The sequence below is a fragment of the Nothobranchius furzeri genome, chromosome 2, assembly GCF_043380555.1.
Source record: "Nothobranchius furzeri strain GRZ-AD chromosome 2, NfurGRZ-RIMD1, whole genome shotgun sequence".
NCBI lineage: Eukaryota > Metazoa > Chordata > Actinopteri > Cyprinodontiformes > Nothobranchiidae > Nothobranchius > Nothobranchius furzeri.
This window is the reverse complement of record NC_091742.1, coordinates 5,699,086-5,718,829: the sequence shown is the minus strand read 5'-3', so window position 1 is coordinate 5,718,829 and position 19,744 is coordinate 5,699,086. Positions and strand designations below refer to the sequence as shown.

Sequence of the window (19,744 nt, the reverse complement as noted above, 5' to 3'; positions counted from 1 at the left end):
GCTGAGAAATGAGATCTGTTTCACAGGAGGAATGATCATATAGATGGTTTTTAATACTAGTATTAAGAATTAAACATACAAAATAAAGCAGGTTAGAGAATGAAAGCAGCCGAGTTTTGAAAAAACAAACAAACAAAAAAAAAACCCAATAGGCTGTTCAATAAGAGTTCAGCTCAGAGATTTGGTTCAATGAGAGTTTTCCCAACTGTGTTATCGGATAAAGGCGATCTTTCCTGGCTCAGGCTCAGAAGATCCAGGAAGAACTGAGATGTTTGCATCTAATCTTTGTGTGAGAGAGAAAACGGGTGTGTTGTGTGTCTCAGTGAGCTCCTTTCAGCAGACCCCACAGAGCAGAACGTATAGTACATACCAATAAATTATTAATTTCTGTAGGTGTTTCTTCTTTACTTGTTTTATTTTTCATCTAACTGGAGGTTGACCAGCTGACGTGCATCTGTAAAGTTCTGAATCTGGATTTTATTGGATGCTTTAGTTTTGGGAGTGTTTTAAAGATTGATTACCAACGCGGTTGGAAACGAGTTTCTGCACCAAATATCTTTGGGTCTTGTTGATGAGGTAGGATAGAATGGAGCAGGAGATTGATCGGCAGACTGTTGCAGCATCTGCAGTGAGGCGAACCCTGTAGCAATCTGCTGAAGCTGTCAAGTTACTAATGGATCTGTGGTCCAGACCCAAGATAGGAGCTTCCCTCGTACGATGAATAGACCAACCCTCCAAGAAACAGTTAGGAGCTCAGCTATTCAGAGGAGCTCCTCCACATCTAAAAAAAAGTCAGCTGACATGGTTTGGACAGCTGGTGTGGCCTGGTTCACACGACGAGATTTTAACGTTGTTAGGATTTTTCCAAAACATCAGAGACTACGTGTGGTAGTAAAAAGATCGTTGATATAACAGTTTTGATCTTACGTGGTGTGGTGTTCAACCACATTCCACACACCAACTCGTTTCACTCACAAATCTCACTTATCCTCTCAAGGTCAAATGTGAATTCGGAGCGAAAAACATGGCAGAAGAGGAGGATTTGGATACCACTCACTCCATGTAGTTTGCTTCTGTCACCTAGCTTTCTGATTGGCTGAACGTCACATTGAACAGGCAGCAAGCCCATTTGTCCCACAGCACACCACAAACGCTGCACAATCAGGCCAAGACGATCCAACAAGTTGAATATTACTGATGGAAGCAGTCCCAGAATTGTTCCATGCAGATCAGACCCTGATTTTAATACTTTGTGAATTTGAAACGGATTTAAACCGCTTCCTAGTTTAAGATGTTGTTAGAGGGTGAGTTGATGATGGTTACTTATAATACCTAAGGATGTTTCCTGGTGAGTTTCTAAATGCCTGAATCTCTCCTCATGCAGGTCACAGCTGTAGGGCTTTCCTCCAGCGGATGCGCACATGAAGTTTTAAATTAAGTGACGGAAATTTCTCCTGCAGTGGTCACAGATGGAGAGCTTTTCTCCAGTGTGGATCCCCCCGATGGCATGTCAAATGTGCAAAAATCACACCACAGTGACCACAGTTGGAATGTATAGACACGCTGATGAATTCCTAAACGTTCTGGGGCCAGCTGGAACTTGTCCCACATTGGTCACAGCTGTGCGGAAATGGATTCAAATACAGAAGAGCTTTGGAAGGTCGATCCAGATGTTTATCTTGGGTAGCAGAATGTCCGTCGTCTTTCATGATGACATATTTCAAAAGAATAAACTTCTGCGTGAAAAGGTTTTGGAAGTAAGACTTAAACACTAAAAGCACATTAAAACAGGTGATTAATCCAGTTTTCAACTGTTTAAGTATAAATATTGTTCTGTTGTCTTCTCCAAATCTTCTTCAATTGGTCAGAATCAAATTTTTAAATTATGCTTTGTTCATTTCCATGGCTACCAAAATTCAAATGATTAGAAATCTAGATTGACTGCAGCCTGGGTCGGCTTTCTCATATTGGGAAAGTAAAAGCCTAAAACTTTTCCTCATCAGCGCAGAGATGGAAACTGACAATGGTTTACCTCCATATGTGTCACACCCTGTCCTGTCACCCCGTTTTGTTCAGCCTTGTGTCCGCGTTAATTGCTCTCACCTGCCTCTAGTTTCCCAATCACCTTAGCTCCCGGCCCTCGTGTATTTAAACCCCTTCTGTTCTGTGTCTTGTGTCGTATCATTGTTTCATTGTCCAGCGTGTCTCCTAATAAATAAGTTTAAGAATACCTACCTGTCTGCCTGTCTTCCTCCCCGCATCTGGATCCTCGCCTCACTTCGGCTTCATTCACAGACAGAATGTGACAGAATGATCCGACCCAAACCCGTTAAAGGATCCAGCGGGGAGATTCTACCCTGGGAGTGCCTGCTCCAGTTCCTCTCCTCCGATCACCGGCCTCTCTTCCTACAGCTTCGTCTCGCCGAAGACGCCGTCACCGACCTTCTGCCGCGGCGTTCCTCCCCACCCTCCCGGAGCCAGAGGCGAGTTTGGACCGGGAGCCGCTTCCAGATTGCTCCAGTTTCGTTGGCCCGAGCCTGGCTGTCTGTTCCCCCGGAGTTGGTCCACGGCGTGGGGAAAAACGCCGAGCTCCACCGCAGCCCTGTGTCCCGGGACGGAGCTGCGGACTCGCCTCTGCCCCTGCCCGACGCAGCAGCTTGGACCCGCCCCCGGCCAGATCAGCAGTCCCGTCACCGGCCCAATCGGCGCCCCCGTCATCTGCAGGCGGAGGAGCAATGTCTGCAGCCCAGCTGACAGCGCTTGTCGGTCTCCAGGCAGAACTTGGCCGGATCCGCCAGCTCGTCAGCCTCCAGGAGTCCCACCTGGACACTTTATCCTCCTCGAACCGCCAGGAGAGGGCCTCGGTCCAGCCGGCAGCTCCCTCATCTCAGAGCCAGAGGAGCGAGTCCGAGGTCCACCCAGCGGAGCTCGCCGGTCTCCGGGCTGAGCTGGCCCAGCTCCGTCGGACTCTCAGCCTCCAGGAGCTTCAGCTAGACGGTCTGTCCTCCCTGTTCTCCCGGTTTCCAGCACCACCAGTTCAGATCCAGCCTGTCCAGGAAGCCCCTCCCACTGCGGCTCCGTCTCCACTCCAGAAGCAGAAGGTTCGTGCCCAGAAGCAGATGGTTCCGGTTCTGGCCCAAAAGCAGACGGTTCTGGCCCAGAAGCAGTTGGTTCAGGTTCCGGCCCAGAAGCAGACGGTTCTGGCCCAGAAGCAGACAGTTCCGGTTCCGGCCCAGAAGCAGACGGTTCCGGTCCAGAAGCAGAAGGTTCCGGCCCAGAAGCAGACGGTTCTGGCCCAGAAGCAGATGGTTCCGGTTCCGGCCCAGAAGCAGACGGTTCTGGTCCAGAAACAGACGATTCAGAAGTCGACGCCCCCGGACCAGAAGTCGACGCCCCCGGACCAGAAGTCGATGGTGGTCGACACCCCTTCCAGTCTTATTGTCGACACCTCTTCGTGTTCTGAAGTCGACGCCTCTTCATGTTCTGAAGTCACCGCCTCCTCGTGTTCTGAAGTCGACGCCTCCTCGTGTTCTGAAGTCGACGCCTCCTCGTGTTCTGAAGTCGACGCCTCCTCGTGTTCTGAAGTCGACGCCTCCTCGTGTTCTGAAGTCGACGCCTCCTCGTGTTCTGAAGTCGACGCCTCCTCGTATCTGAAGTCGACGCCTCCTCGTGTTCTGACGTCGACGCCTCCTCGTGTTCTGAAGTCGACGCCTCATCCACTCCAGAGGTCGACGCCTCATCCACTCCAGAGGTTGACGCCTCATCCACTCCAGAGGTTGACACCTCATCCAGTCCAAGGGTCGACGCCCCTTCCAGTCCAAGGGTCGACGCCTCTTCCAGTCCAAGGGTCGACACTTCCTCTGAAGTCGGCGCCTTATCTGAAGTCGGCGCCTCATCTGAAGTCGGCGCTCTTTCCACTCCAGAGGTCGACGTCCCCTCTAGTCCGGCGTCTCCGCCATCTCCAGTTCCAGTGGTGGTTCCGGAGGTCGTACCGTATCTGGTTCAGCCCTTCCACGAGGCTCCGGTCCAGCCCTTCCACGAGGCTTTGTCTCCGGTCCAGCCCGTCCAAGAGGCTTTGTCTCCGGTCCAGCCCGTCCAAGAGGCTTTGTCCCCGGTCCAGCCCATCCAGGAGGCTTTGTCCCCGGTCCAGCCCATCCAAGAGGCTTTGTCCCCGGTCCAGCCCGTCCAAGAGGCTTTGTCCCCGGTCCAGCCTGCAGAAACTGTGTCCCCGGTCCAGCCTGCAGAGCTCCTCTGCCGTAAACACCGGCCTCCTAGAGCCCATCGCCTCCTCCACTGCCGCAGACGCAGGCCTCCAAGAGCCCGTCGCCTCCTCCACTGCTGCAGACGCAGGCCTCCAAGAGCCCATCGCCTCCTCCTCTGCTGCAGACCCAGGCCTCCAAGAGCCCGTCGCCTCCTCCTCTGCTGCAGACCCAGGCCTCCAAGAGCCCATCGCCTCCTCCTCTGCTGCAGACCCAGGCCTCCAAGAGCCCGTCGCCTCCTCATCTGCTGCAGACGCAGGCCTCCAAGAGCCCATCGCCTCCTCCTCTGCCGCAGACCCAGGCCTCCAAGAGCCCGTCGCCTCCTCCTCTGCCGCAGACGCAGGCCTCCAAGGGCCCGTCGTCTCCTCCTCTGCCCCAGGCGCAGGCCTCCAAGGGCCTGTTGTCTCCTCCTCCTCTGCCCCAGGCGCAGGCCCCCGGACTCTGCTGGTCCCTGCCTCCTCTCCGTTGTTCCCTTGGTTCCTCTTGGCCCTCCCTCCGGGTCCCCCTCCTCCCGCCCTGATCCTTGTTCCTGTGGGCGTCTGGGACTCGCCCGTTGAAGGGGGGGGGGGGGGGGGGGGGGTACTGTCACACCCTGTCCTGTCACCCCGTTTTGTTCAGCCTTGTGTCTCCGTTAATTGCTCCCACCTGCCTCTCGTTTCCCAATCACCTTAGCTCCCGGCCCTCGTGTATTTAAACCCCTTCTGTTCTGTGTCTTGTGTCGGATCGTTGTTTCATTGTCCAGCATGTCTCCTAATAAATAAGTGTAAGAATACCTACCTGTCTGCCTGTCTTCCTCCCCGCGTCTGGATCCTCGCCTCACCTCGGCTTCATTCACCGGCACTTGTGACAATATGCTGACTCCGCTCAGCCTCAGAGGACAGATGTGGCTCCTTCTGGAAACCTTGTCAGGCCCGAACCTGCATGGAAAAGATCTAGAACACACAAAGAGATTCTCTCTCTTGCCTGGGAAGATCCTGAGTTCCCCCAGGAGTAAAGCCGGGTGTACACTGTGCGACTTTTTCACTTTTTTGAGCCGATTTTCCAGTCGTGCGAGAATCCACGAGATCGGGGCGAGTTTTGCGCCGAGTGGTCGTGTAGTGTACAGGGGGTTACGAGAGGCGATTCACACCACATGACCAGCTGCCGATCAGCAGTCGTGAGGTTGCACGGACTTCTGGCGTGTTTAATATTTCGCTCGTCCCTCGTGAGGGTATCGCACTGTTGAAGCGGCGCTGCAAGAAGCTGCGACCCAAAAAGTATCAGAACCGCTCACGGCGCATGTGCAATCATGCATCAACGCCGCTCGCTATTCCCCTAATAACACACGCTGTTCATATTTTTTTCTACATGTTTTTTACTCACAAAGATTGTCAAGAAAGTGTGTTTGTCGTGTTCATGTCAAATTAAACTGATCACAAAACACAAATTTACTTTCTTTATTTCGTTTTCCTCATCCAACCCCCATAAATCCCTGTGTGTCCTCCTGCAGCACTCCCGAAGGACAACAGGCAAAACAAGACAAAAAAGTCTGACGTGTTGAGTAAAAACTGCTATTTTTAGCATATTTTTAGGGCCGACGTGTTGCTACCAGACGTACAGTGTGAGCAGTCAGGTTGCATGCGAGAACTGGGTCGTACAGTGTGAGCACATGACTCGTGAGATCTGTTCTGCGAGGAAGTCGTAGTTTGAGCTGAAGCTGAACGCTGCGAGTGAAAAAGTCGCACAGTGTACGCCCGGCTTAACTGGAGAGTGTCCCTGCAGAGAGGGAAGTGTGGGTTCCCCCTGGACCCGTCATCTCCAATGAATGAGCTTCTAAAACACACACACAAAGGGCAGGGGTGGAACACAAATCGCAAAATTTATTTAAGTTATTAAATATTAAAATCTTTATTTTCTTCCATCCAAGATGTTTGGAGGCAACATGTTTGTTATTCCTGTTTTATTATGCTCAAACAGCTTCCAGTTACAAGTGTCTTTGATGTGTGTTCCCGCATTTGCTCCTGTTTACTTTTACAAAGAACAGAGAATATACTGCAGAGTCTTTATTTGCTCCGCTGCACACTATCCTCAACTGCAAAAGGTCAGCATTGGCTATTTATTCAATAACTCCCTCTGACAGAACCAAGCAAATAATACCCGTACACTCTCAGAAGAGCCTGAAAAGGACCTTTCTTTATTGCAGCACTGCAAAGAATAAAATATGCTTGTTGTTGACCCTTTATCACTCCGTTATTAGGCTGTAAATGATCTGGACCAATGTGATTATTTAATGGGACCAGCCTTTATTTAGAAGTTTTCAAAGGAACAACAGCAGATATGATGCATATAGAAGTTTACTAAACCTTTGCTTTGAGTTGGTTTTAAAAATGCAGTTAATACTAAATTAATAAATATCTTTTTCCTCACAAAGTGTATGATTTATCCATCCATCCATCCATAATATTCATCCTCTTATCCAGAGTCGGGTCGTGGGGCAGCAGCCTAAGGCGAAAGGCCCAGACTTCCCTCTCCCCAGATACTTGAGCCAGCTCTTCCCGGGGAATCCCAAGGCATTCCCTGGTCAGGTGAGAGACATAGTCCCTCCACTGTGTCCTGGGTCTTCCCTTGGGTCTCCTCCCAGTTAGATGTAACCGGAAAACCTCACCAGGGAGGCGTCCAGGAAGCATCCTGACCAGATGCCCGAGCCATATCAACTGGATCCTCTCAAAGTAGAGGAGCAGCAGGTCTACTCCAAGCCCCTCCCAGATGACCAAGCTTCTCACCCCATCTTTGAGGGAGAGCCAAGCTTGTATCCGCGATCTCGTTCTTTCAGTCACTACCCAAAGCTCATGACCATAAGTGAGCGTAGGGATGTAGATCAACGGGTAAATCGAGAGTTTTGCCTTCCAGCTCAGCTCTCTCTTCACCACGGAGCTGGCCCAAGTAGCTGGGGAGAGAGAAGGGTGACCCCGCAACCCGACCCTGGATAAGTGGAGGGAAATGGATGGATGGAACTCAGAAATTAATGCCAAAAGGAACCAAAGCTCCCTCTAGTGGATGGCTGCATCATCTGTTTTGCCCCCCCCCCCCCCCCCCACCACCACCACCACCACACACACAAACACACACACACACACATAAACAAATAGAACTTTTTTTTGACTAAAAATAAAACTTCACATCTATTGATCCATCTAGTTCTCACCTTACTGCTGAATGTTTTCATTTTTTATATGTTTAGTTGTAAATAATCATGGTAGTACGCAGATGATGGGTTCAGGTAAACACCTGAAAACACATGTTTTATCATAAATGCATAAAATTCTGGACTGAGTTTATTCAGAATGGACTAAAACTGTCAAATTGAATTATACACTTGCTCCTGCTTCTCTGTGATGGTCCGTCACTTCGAGGGTATTTTTCCTGAGAGCATTTGGCAGTTTGATCCTCAGGTCCCTCCATGTGTAAAGTTTTCTTTTTACAAAGCACTAAACCAGATATCGGTCCCAATGTGCACGTTATGTGGATGTGTGCATGATGAGTGAAAAAGCACTTTTTTTGAATGAAGTATTAATGGGTGAAATCAATCAATCAATCAATCAATCAATCAATCAATCAATCAATCAATCAAAGCTTTATTTAATAAACACATTAAAAAGCTCTGAAACGTAAGAGACCAAATAAAATATATTTTGAAGCATCTGCCGTAGAAATCAGATAAAGTAAAGAACAGAAAATCAACATTTGAGGATTTCGATGTGTGTTTTGTGTCAAATCTGCAAAGATCCTTTCTATAGGTAAAGAAATAGCCTCCCTCTCTTGTTACAACTCCCACCACCTCCATCCACCTGTTAGTCTCTCCTCTCCTCTGTCTTGTGCTCATATCTGTCAACTGTTTCTGTTTTCTGCAAGCGTGTCATTTGTTGCACTGGATTCTTCTTTTTGCTGCATATTTACACGTTATCATAAAGTAGAAGAAGCACGGTGGAGGATTTGCTGTAATCTGTGGAGTTGATTAGGATCAGTGGTGTTTTTGATGTGGTACGTATGAAACGTATTTTTGCACATATTTTCTGTTATGTCATACTTTAATTTAAAAGACGCGAAAAGAAAATGTTCTGATTTTTACTACTTGTGAATCTTCTCAAGTAAAGCAAATTTTATCCCAAACTTTTAACACTTAAAAGAAAAATATACATATTGTATGTAAAAAAGCAGCAAAACATTTAAAGGACCTGAACAAGTGGTTACTTGATAACTGTCATAGATTGTGCAAACTTTGATTATTGCTCGTTTTTATTTATGGTCAATCAGTTGAAGGATTTTACATTTTCTCTATGTTTACATCCGGAAACAAACCAGTCCTTTTAACTCAGACATGATCTGCCTGCAGCCTGTGAATACATATCTGTGCATTGCACAGATTTTCCACGAACTGATACAAGATGTTATTCTGAGAAGATGCTGGGAGCTGATAGATTTTTATTTTCCATCATGAATCTATAGATTTTTGTTTTTAATTTCCCCTAAACTCTTTAGTTCTGTTTATTCTGTATTAAAACGAGACAGGGGGCGGGTGTCTTTGGAGAAATGGCTGAACTCTGATACGCTCCTATCTGAATGCCTGAGGAAACAAACAAAAACCCCTCCTGTTCATTAATTTCCTGACATGTATCCATATCCGCAGCAAACTGGATGGTCTCGCTCATTTTTAATAATTAAAGCCCCTTATTTGTCGTGCTGCTGATGACATCACCCTGTCTTTGTCGTTGTGTTGATACATGATCCAGATAACATCAATGTGGAGACACCGGATACTCCTGTTTTGTGATTGAGGGTTTGGAGAATTTGTTGGTGGGGGTGTGATAGATAACTCACCTGGAAACAAATGTTCACACAACTTATCGGTAATACTGATGCATTTAGAAACAGATCAGGGTGTTGTGGGGCATTTTGCTACTTTGCAAAAATATAATGCACCCTAACATCATTTTAACAGTTTCTCCTCACATGTTTATAATCTCCTGATATTGTCTTTACTATAATTTTGTAATGCATTTAAAGGTTATTCAGTATTTGTCATTGAACCCATTTTGTTAATTAGTTCATGATACCTTTTGCAGTTTATACTTTATAATGTAAATAAAAACTTGGAATGCATCAAAATTTGTTTCAGCACCAAAATAAACTGCAACAGAAACGCTTATGATTCATATCCACAAGCCACTCTTTATAAATCTGGAAAAGTCACCAGCTGATGTTAAAATACGATTTTACATCTCAAAATGTGTCCATTTTGTTGTTTTTCATAAAGAAATTGAAACAGGTTGTGTCTTTGTGACAGGCTGCTGGAAATAATGTACCTTAAGCCTGAATAATGAAGTTTCCGGTTTTGTGACACAACACAGATTTCTTGAGTTTAGATGCCTTTTTTTTTTGGCTGAATAATAGTTGGGTCAGAGTTGAGTGGATTAAAAGGAAATATACAAGTGCAGGAATAAATTCAGTGGGAAAAGCAGCCAAAATTCAGCGAAAAACTTAAAAGATCTTCAGAAACCTCAGATTACATTTTCTTTTTAGATCTTAAAGTAACACAGAGCAGTTTCCTGCTCCTCTGCCCTACTGGTTGAATGTGGAATTAAAACTGTTGTAAACAACCCTGCTGCAGCCTGCTGTAGCTAATGCTAACAACAAGCCAACACTGACATGAGCCAACTCAAACTAAAATAAACAAGTAAAAAGATCCACCCTGTTGGAGATAAAATATTAATACTTACAAGTTCTGTAGCAACAAAGCCAGGTCACCATCAGTCCGTGATTTAGTAGCCTCCTTTAGCTTCGTCAAACATAGCATAGCAAACTAGCATAGGCCGCGCCAATGTTCACTATGGTTTTAGTTCTTTGCTTTGCCTCCAAAAACAATACTTTCTTACTTTTACTTCCAGGCTCCGCCATGATGCCAACAAAGACGCAAATTTCTTTGTTTTTCTTCTTCTTCTTGTGCTTTTCATTGACGATTGGCAAACTGAATAAGCTAACTGCTAGCATAAACGCTAACAAGTGTAAAGCTAATAAAGATCAGCCCGTAGGGCACCTACCCACTCCACAAAACTATCAAGTGTGGTTTTTGGTCATCAGAGGGCAGCAGAGTGGTGTCAAACATGAAACTGGTCAAGTTTCTAACTCAGCAATCACTGATATCAATGTTAAAACTCCAGCTTAAAATTTTAATACCTATCTGTTGTTACTTTTTAAAAAAAGTAGAAAAACATGTCATTAGGGGAAATAAGTAAAAACAAGAGAGATGACCCAATAATTTTGTAACACTGCTCTACGTCTTTAAGTGGTGAAGTAGAACCCAGGTTTATATGAAGGTAGCTCAGCTGTGATGGATCATTTTCGTGATCTTATTTCTCTCCAACAGAACTGGGAAGGGAGTTTTCTCAGCCATGAAGCTCGGCAAGATCAAGAGCTCTAAGGACAACCACAAGAGAGGAGGTAAAACCTAATTATCGTACGTCGTTCCTGTCCGACTCTGTGGACGTGTTCCAACAAAAATACAATTCTGATGAGGAAGCAAAAGTGATTCATGTCTAATCTGGGTGATGTGTGCAGATGAGCCAGCGATTCTGGAAATGGAAGATCTGGACAAGAAGGCCATTCGTCTGGCTGGGACACTGGAACCGGACGCCGTGTCTTTAGCCTCCGTGACCGCTGTCACCACCAATGTTTCTAACAAAAGGTCCAACACACAGAAAGCACACACTCAGAAACTCACACCACACCAACAAACAAGACTGTCTCTGCAGAGAAACCTTTGAATTATTTCTGAGTTTAAAGGTTTAAAGAAAGCAGCTTTATTAAAAAAAAAAAACCCTGACACAAGCTGAGTCCTTCTGCAGTGTGTTCCTTCACAGACTGCTTTTATGATCTGTGCTTGTGAGGGCACCTCAGTATGGTACATCATTAGTTGAATTGTATTGTTGCTTGAAGTAGAATTTCTTGGATTTTGCCAAATGTGTCCTGGTTTAGTCACATAGCAGCAAAACAACAAGATGATTTGAGTGAAACAGGAAGAGGAAATATATACTTTATGTTTTGACTCTTATAAGGAGTAAATATCTTAAAGCGCTGTATTAGCACTGCAATACTCACACTCTTCCCCTTGGCCTAATGAAGCCATCTGCATTGTGAAAATCATCCCAAGGAGCTGTTAGTTCAATTTCCCCAAATTAGAATGTGGTCTGTTATTTTTTTTATTATCATTTCAACGTAGATTTAGGCTTGTACTCTTTTTTTTCTACCTTGTTCTCAAAAAATGCAGGAATGCTTTCAATTACTGTGATGCGTTTCTCTCAGGTCAAAGCCAGATATCAAGATGGAGCCGAGCTCCGGGAGACCGGTGGACTATCAGGTGTGTTTGTTTTTCATCAAGAATAAGTCTGATCCGATTCAAAAACTCATGGATTTGTTCAAATGTTTCTCCGTGTAAACATTTTAAATGAATAATATTGTTGCTGTTGTAGATGGCTTCAGTTTGATGTAATAGAGAATGTATCCCTTGGGATTGATGAGCTAACGGCTAGGCTGAAAGCAGCTAGGACCACAATGGTTTGGTTTAATCTCAAAAGCAGCTTCAAGAGTTTTACTATGAGTCATACAAATATTAACCTATTTAATATTTATTTATTAGTTTAGCAGAAATATTTGGAAATTCATGATGGACTTGACCCCTGGAGGACAGGCAAAGATGGCCCAGGATGGCACAGAAAGCCTAAGTCACACTCATCTACTTCCAGACCTTGGGTACCGAATTGCCAAAAAAATGAATGAGTCTACTATGAGCAGATAAAATTTTGTTCTGATTCCATTTGATATCCGTCATGGATTTCACACATGATGTGTGTGAATGCCATGATTGCTCTTTTTTTGACAGGCGGCAAAAGTTATTTTAGGTTTTGCGTGAAAAGACGTGTTGGACTACAAATGCTTGTCTCACCAAATTGACAACATCGAACTGGACACAGAGAAGAAAAATGCTGAGTCTAGTGAGCTTTGAGTCTTTCTGGATGAAAGAAGGAGCATTAAACATGGAAAAAAACACCGTAAATCTGGGCATGTGGTAAGTAGCAGCTGCGCTGGGGAAGAACAGATTCTGTGGTGATGTCATATATGCAACGTCTGATTTGTAGTCCTTTTAATTACAAATTTTTACAAGCTAATAAATCAAATTATGTGACAGTCATAGTCAAAACACATCATTACTTTTCATCTAAATTGAAGTGCAACATACCGGTATGTGGGATTCAGGGCACAAGGCAAAGCAGATTAGAAAATAGCTTTATAGCTCCATTCATTTCCATTCATTTTGTCATTTTTCCGGGGACCCGTGGACCGACTGGAAGGGAACGACACTTGAGCTCCCTGTTGGCATAGCCCAGCCACCCCACCCCCTTCCTGTCTCCATAAATCTCCATAAAACTGAGAAACACATGAAATCAATATTCACGTGTCTGCAAAACTAAAATATGATGCAGAAATCCTTCTAAAAGCACTTCTTCTCCAGAGACTCATTGACTAAATTCACACAAACTGAATGATTTTCTAGGTTCCTTAAAGGAATTCTGGCAAAACCAACTCAGCCCAATAGTACAATAGCTGCTGAGGTGTGCAAACTGTGATAAATTAGAAGGTTAACTCACTTTGTTTGAATTACTTTTACAGATATTGTTATTGATTATTTTAGGTCAGTAATCGATAAATCTTTAACCCTATTGGTTAAGCATGTTAAATATTGCAGGTCTTTAAATGTTAGTTATATTTTAGAAGTTTTGGTCTGGAAAAATGAATTCTAATATAAGTAAAGCTAAGCGTCGTCCCATTTCTTCTAATTTACTGTTCTCCATTACTGTCGGTATTGACCCACTATTGCACTCACCATGTTATTGGGGTTTCATCAGGCAAAAGAACATTTATTATCTAACCTGTTGGGGTAATTAGGAGCGAGTAATTAGTAATTAATTAATTACTTTTGGATTCTTCAATAAACTCTGTAAATATGGGAATATTTACCAATGTATTAATTAATTAAGATACTCTTACGTATCTACGGGGCACCATCCCTTTAATTAGAAAGGGAAATGAATCCAAAACTCTTATCAGTCTTTCTTGAAGATCGTGGGCCAGAGGAGCAGAGACTTTAAATCGACACAAGAAATCTATTGGAGACAAATCTGAATTTTATAACATTTAATTAACAAGGAGATTAATAATGCAAAACAATGGTTTAATTGAAAATGTGTGTAAAATGAAGGATGTCCCCACGTGATGGATTTGTTTCAGTGGTGAGTCCCTGACAAACCATAAACACACCTATGAGTGTGTGTGTGAGTGGGTGTGTGTGGTGTGTGTGTGTGTGTGAAATCAATGAATGCTTTGTTTTCCAGCGCAGGTGTGCAGGGAGAGTGTCCTTGAGCTGTGTGCTGTAAGCTGTGAGTGTGTGTGGCTCTCCCCTCCCTTGTCCAGTTCTCCTTTCCCGAACACTTAGTGGCTTAAAATCACAGCAAACTTAAACTTCAACACTTCAAAAGTTTAGACTCTTAAACAACAAAGGTCACTTGTAAATTATTTAATCTAACAGAGTCGATGCAGCCTGGCCACAGCTTACCGACAAACCCAGATTAAATAAACAATAAACAAAAGATCTTACTTCACGGTATATATCTATAACGTGTTTGATTACGGAAGATAGAGAAAACCGTCTGATAATTTGAAGCAAGTCACGCGGTCGACTGCTTATTGTGAACTATAAGAGACGAGAAAGATAAAAAGAGAGAATGAGATAAAACTTGCAGGAGCAAAACAGCTGTTCCGGGCAAAGAAAGGCATCCCTGGTCAGATGATTTACTCCATTGTTCCTCCCCACGAGTGTCTCTCCACGGAATCAGCTGGACAGAGAGAGCAAAGTTTCTTTGTGCTGAGTTTGACAACTTACAGCGTCTCTGAGAGCGGGATGGGTTCCGCTCGTTCCCAGTCAGGTCCTAATGGAGTTGGAGTTTATCAGTCAGCGATCGTTTCCTTCACCTCAGCTGGAGGAATGCAGAAAAAGTAGATTTGCTTGCTGGGTTTCCAACCCAGCTTTTCAGCGTTCAGTGTTTGATCTGCTCACGTTGATCAGAGCAGCAGCAATGAGCGTCCTTTACAGCCAGTGAACTAGGCATAAGAACAGTTAAGTTTCGTTTTTCACTGAAACTTATAGTTTTTGAGCTGGTTGTTGTGGTGACGTCATCACCTTGCTTCCCTATGCAAAGCATCATGGGAAATGAAGTGTCTCTTGGCACTGATGTTATTATCTGCTTTTTCAGAGCAATTTAAGCACAGTAATTTTGGAGAAAATCACTGCATAGTAATTTCCTCATGAGGTCAGACCCTCAACAAACCTTAACCAACTCTGCTTTCTGATTTCTGTGACTTCTGCCATCTGCAGGCCAGGGAAGAAACAGCTGACATCTCAATACAAAAGTTTTATTCCCCACTATTCGACTGTAGTCAGTTCAAATGACATTTGCAACGATGGCATCTCAAATGTTAACACATTCATCCATGTCCCTATAATTATGTAGCTTCAAATGAATTACCCTTGTTGGATCAATAAAGTTTTTTTGAGTAAAAAAAAAATTAAAGATGCTATAGGCAAATAAAAAACCGAGCGGATCTATAAGAGAAGGAAAGGACTGACCTTTATCAGGATGCAAATATCAAAAGATGGCATCATTTTCTTAAGGACGAAAATGCAAACAGTAAAAAACTTAATGTTAAATGCAAAAGGAGGAGTGGTAGAGAATCTATGAAATTAGGGTGACTGGATTTTCTGCTGTGTTTGCACTTCCTGTTTGAACACTAACTGAGTTTTCAGAGGCCAAAAGACAGATTACAAAAATGGAAGAATAAATATCACACTTGCACAAACAGGATTATTGTTATTTGTGGAATAAATGATATTTTTTTTCTGAGCATGCCCACTGGTATTTTTGAGACTTAAAGAAACACAGAGCAGTTTCCTGCCACTCCGCCCTTCTGGTTGAAAGTGAAATTACAACTGTCGTAAACAACCCTGCAGCAGCCTTCTAGCGCTAACAGCGAGCTAACACCAACATTAGCCAACTAATACTAAAATAACTAATACTAAAATAAACCACAAAGTAAGAAGATCCAAATGGTTGGACAAAACCATTGACATACATATATGGACAATGGGTTTCCGTAGACTCCAATAACACATTTTTGAGCCAAAATGGGAGGTGGCCACCACCGCCATTTTGACCGTGTCACAGGTTCCATCAAGCCCAGACAATTCCACAAAAGGAAGAGAGGTGGAGCTGAGGGTGGGGCTGTAAGGCTGGGATCAACTGACGACACCCGGTCGAACTAGCTACAAGCTAACCTGAAGCTTACCGAAAGCTAACGCGAAGGTGGGAGCTAAGCTAACGGAGGTAGCAACCTAGCTACAACCGGAGTTAACTGTGCACAATACCAGAGCTTCTGAGTCAGAGATACGCTAGGCTGACCGCTGGGTAAAACCGGGTGGAACACAGAGGTCTCCCGAGAACTCCACAAGCCGGCAGCCGCACAGCAGACAAGCGCCGCTGCGATCTGAGATGCGCAGAGCTGCCGCTGGGGAGAATTGGTTGAAAAGGTTTCCATCCCAGAACTCCACAAGCCGGCAGCCCACGCAGCAGACAGAAGCCACGAGCTGCGGGGAGGGAGAACCGGGTGGAAAACATCGGTCTCCCGAGAGCTCCACAAGCCGATAGTCTGAACCCAGCTCCACCAACATGTTATATTTTAACCCATTTTCTAAAGTGCAGCATTATGTTAAATGCACTGGGTTTTACCCTATTACATTTAAATTTCATGGTTAAACAGTACAAGTTAAAATCTAAGCTCAGCAGTGACCTAAAATACATAAATATAATTTTACTTACCAAAAAAAATGAAGTGGAGACTCCTTGGACGCTCTTTTAGTGCAATTAATGCCACAGCAAGTCATTTTGTCCAACAATTGCACAAATAATATCCAAAAAGAATGCACAAACACTACAACTACTGGTCTAATTTCAGAGACTGAAAATGACGGAACAGTTTTCAGGCGAGGCAGAGGCTCTACTGAGGCCTTTCCCCGGAGCTAGCTCTGTGGTCACGTGGGTCTGATGCTCATTAATTATACAGAATTTTAGGCTTTTAATACACTTAAACAAAAGAGTGAGAAAAAAAATCCACCCCCACCCCCCACCCCCCAGACTTGTCATGAGTGTAAACTAGATCATTTAAATCAAAAACATGTTAAATTTTTCACCCGCATTGTGAGGGGCTTGGACAAAACATATGTTTACTTACAACTCCAGTAGCAACAAAGCTAGGTCAACATCAGTCTGGGATTTTGTAGCCTCCTTTAGCTCCTTCAAACTATTCACTCTGGTGTCAGCGCTTTGCTTCGCCTCCAAAGACCTTATACCTGTCATGACTCATTTTTCAGCCTTCATTCAGCTCACCTGGTCCTCTCACCAAGCTCCTGACAAGCCCTGTTTCCCTGGCAACCACCATCAACTCCATTCATCTCACCTGTACCTGTAATCAGCTTCATCCACTTCACCTGCTCCTGACTCCTCAGCTCACTTTACACACCTGCTTCCCCTGCTATAAAAGATCCATTCAGCTACCCAGTCTCTGCCAGATTATTGAAAACTTAGTGCCAGTAAATTCTCCAGCCATCCACCCTGCCTGATCTCTGCCTCCAGACCTTGTTTTTCTCCTGACCCCTGCCTTGAACTCTGCCTGCCTCCACGACCTTCGCCTGTCCTCAACCTCGCCTCTTGCCTGGTCCCCGTATCTGCATGTCCGATCTGGTTTTGACCCTCGCCTCCTCTCCGACTCTGTCTCCAGCCTCGCCCAACTCTGGTAACTCTGCATCCTAATAAAGCCTTTTTATTTTACTCTCATTGTGTTTGGCGTCTTCACGGGTCTTCCTAGTTCTGTTCGTGACAATACCTGAGACATCAGTAGCTGTTGTGTCCTTGTGCGAGACACTTAACTTGCCTTGCATGCTGGTGGTGGTCAGAGGGACTGGTGGCGCCAGTGTTTGGCAGGCCTTTTTTCTGTCAGTGTGGCTACATTGTAGCTCATCCCTAGCAGTGTGTGAATGTGTGTGTGATTGACTGGTTGTGTTGTGAAGAGCTTTGGGGAGTTGTACGTAGAACCCTAAGAAGGTGCTATACAAATACAGACCATTTACGATTTACCATTACTTTCTTACTTTTATTTCCAGGCTCCGTCATAATACCAACAGAAAAAGCAAACTTCCTCTTTTTCTTCTTGTGTGAACTGAAAATGCTAGCATAAAAGCTAACAGCCGTAAAGCAGGTAAAGAGTGCCCCCGAGGACACCCGCTCCGCAAAACTATCTGGTGATGTGTTTGGTCAATAAAGGGCTGCAGAGTGGTGTTAAATTCCAATTACCGAAGCGATTTCCTAATGTGATTTCTCGCACATATGGCAATAAATTATAAATAAATTACTCACACTTGTATAGCACCTTTCTGTCATGTTTTGAGGATGTTAGGACCCAAATATGCAGCAACCCAGGATGGCACGAGGCAGGAGATAATGTAAGGTAAAATCCTTTATTTGTGAAAGATGAACAAAATAAATCCAGGCAGCGAGCCTAAAGTCCCAAAACTCCAAGGCTGGAGAAACAAAGCTCACCAAGAGCACGAACAAACGCTGAGCCTAAAGTCCAAAACTCCAAGGCTGGAGAAACAAAGCTCACCAAGAGCACGAACAAACGCTGAGCCTAAAGTCCAAAACTCCAAGGCTGGAGAAACAAAGCTCACCAAGAGCACGAACAAACGCTGAGCCTAAAGTCCAAAACTCCAAGGCTGGAGAAACAAAGCTCACCAAGAGCACGAACAAACGCTGACAGAATACAAATACACAATGGACCGACCAGACTCTTCTTCTTCTTCTTCGTGTTTATTGGCGGGTGGCATCTAACTTCTAGGTGCATTTCCGCCACCTACTGTGCTGGAGTGTGAGTCGGAGTAAGAGCTTAAAAAAATCTAAATTCTATTCAACAAACCACTGTGTTTTAGATCCGACCAGACACTGAGACAAGACAAGGCTTAGATACACAGGGAGAACAATTAAGGACACAGGAAGCAGGTGTGTGGAGTGAGGGCTGGAGGGAAGGCAGGTGACAATAATTATCTAAATGGGGAAAACAGAAACAGAGGAGGGCAAATACCTAAACACAAAACTAAACAACAATTATCTAAAGACAGAGGGAAGGGCTCACACAAACTAGCTGGAGGAGGACATAGCACATGCACCCACACACACATAACCACACACACATACACACACACTGAGCTGGGGAACACGAGGCTGGAGCTACAACTAGAGGGGCTGAGGATGACTGGATGACACAGGACCTGGGAGGAATGATTTTAAAGGGCTACAACATAAGACACGTAACAGAGATGCAGACAAAGGACACATGAGGGCGCTAAGAGCACACAAAAGGGAATCCAGAGAGGGATGGAGAAACATTAGGAGACACATGGGGAAAGATGCAGACAAAGGACACATGAGGGCGCCATGAAACACAGAAGGGAAACTAGAGAGGATGGAGAAACATCAGGAGACACATAAAGGAGGGGGCAGACGCAGACCTTGACACTTTCAGAGTCAGAGGACTCCAAAGCGCTTTACACTGCAGTGTATATTTCATCCATTCACACACACACACACATTGATGATGATGAACTACACTGAATCCACAGCTGCCCTGAGGCACACTGGCAGAGGCCCTTCTGATTCTGAAATATGAAACTGGTAATTTTCCTAACTCAGCAATCACTGAGATCAATGTTACAGCTTTCGCTTAAAGTAAAAAAAAAACTATTGAGTGTTACTTTAGAAACAAACACAAAAAAGCTATATTGGTGTTTCCATCCATCCATCCATTTTCATCCACTTATCCGGAGTCGGGTTTCAGGGGCAGAAGCCCAAGCCAAGAGGACCATACTTCCTTCTCCCCAGCTACTTGGGCCAGCTTCTCCGTGGGAATCCCCAGGCGTTCCTTGGCTAGCCGAGAGACATTGTCCCTCTAGCGTATCCTGGGTCTTCCTTTGGGTCTCCTCCCAGTTGGACGTGCCCAGAAAACCTCACCAGAGGTGTCCAGGAGTTATCAGGAGGCACTGGATCGGAGCCCACCCAAAACACAGCAGGGTCTAATCTATAACTCTGGAAGCTGTTGTGATAGAGCGGTACAGAGTCCTTCCACAAAGACTTTAACAAGCTCCATGTCTCCCTTCAGATCAGCATCACGGTGATCGAGGCTCGGCAGCTCATAGGCCTGAACATGGACCCGGTGGTGTGTGTGGAAGTTGGAGATGACAAGAAGTACACCTCCATGAAGGAGTCCACCAACTGTCCGTACTACAACGAGGT

The 19,744-nt window shown here is 44.9% G+C and overlaps 1 protein-coding gene and 1 long non-coding RNA gene across 8 annotated transcripts in view; one reads left to right on the top strand and one right to left on the bottom strand.

Annotated features, from left to right (window-relative positions):
• otofa (otoferlin a) overlaps positions 1–19,744 on the top strand; it is a 140,563-nt gene that overhangs the window by 71,540 nt on the left and 49,279 nt on the right. For all 7 annotated transcript variants that reach the window (XM_015947369.3, XM_070543378.1, XM_015947365.3 and 4 more), the window contains exons 6-9: positions 10,663–10,736; positions 10,854–10,980; positions 11,598–11,652; positions 19,611–19,742. In XM_015947369.3, coding sequence (XP_015802855.3) covers positions 10,663–10,736; positions 10,854–10,980; positions 11,598–11,652; positions 19,611–19,742 — 388 coding nt within the window. The remainder of the gene's footprint in view (positions 1–10,662; positions 10,737–10,853; positions 10,981–11,597; positions 11,653–19,610; positions 19,743–19,744) is intronic.
• On the bottom strand, positions 7,861–14,591 carry LOC129165261 (uncharacterized). Its single transcript, XR_008564650.2, has 2 exons — positions 14,233–14,591; positions 7,861–10,970 (listed from the first exon to the last, which is right to left on the bottom strand). It is a non-coding gene; the product is annotated as an uncharacterized lncRNA (long non-coding RNA).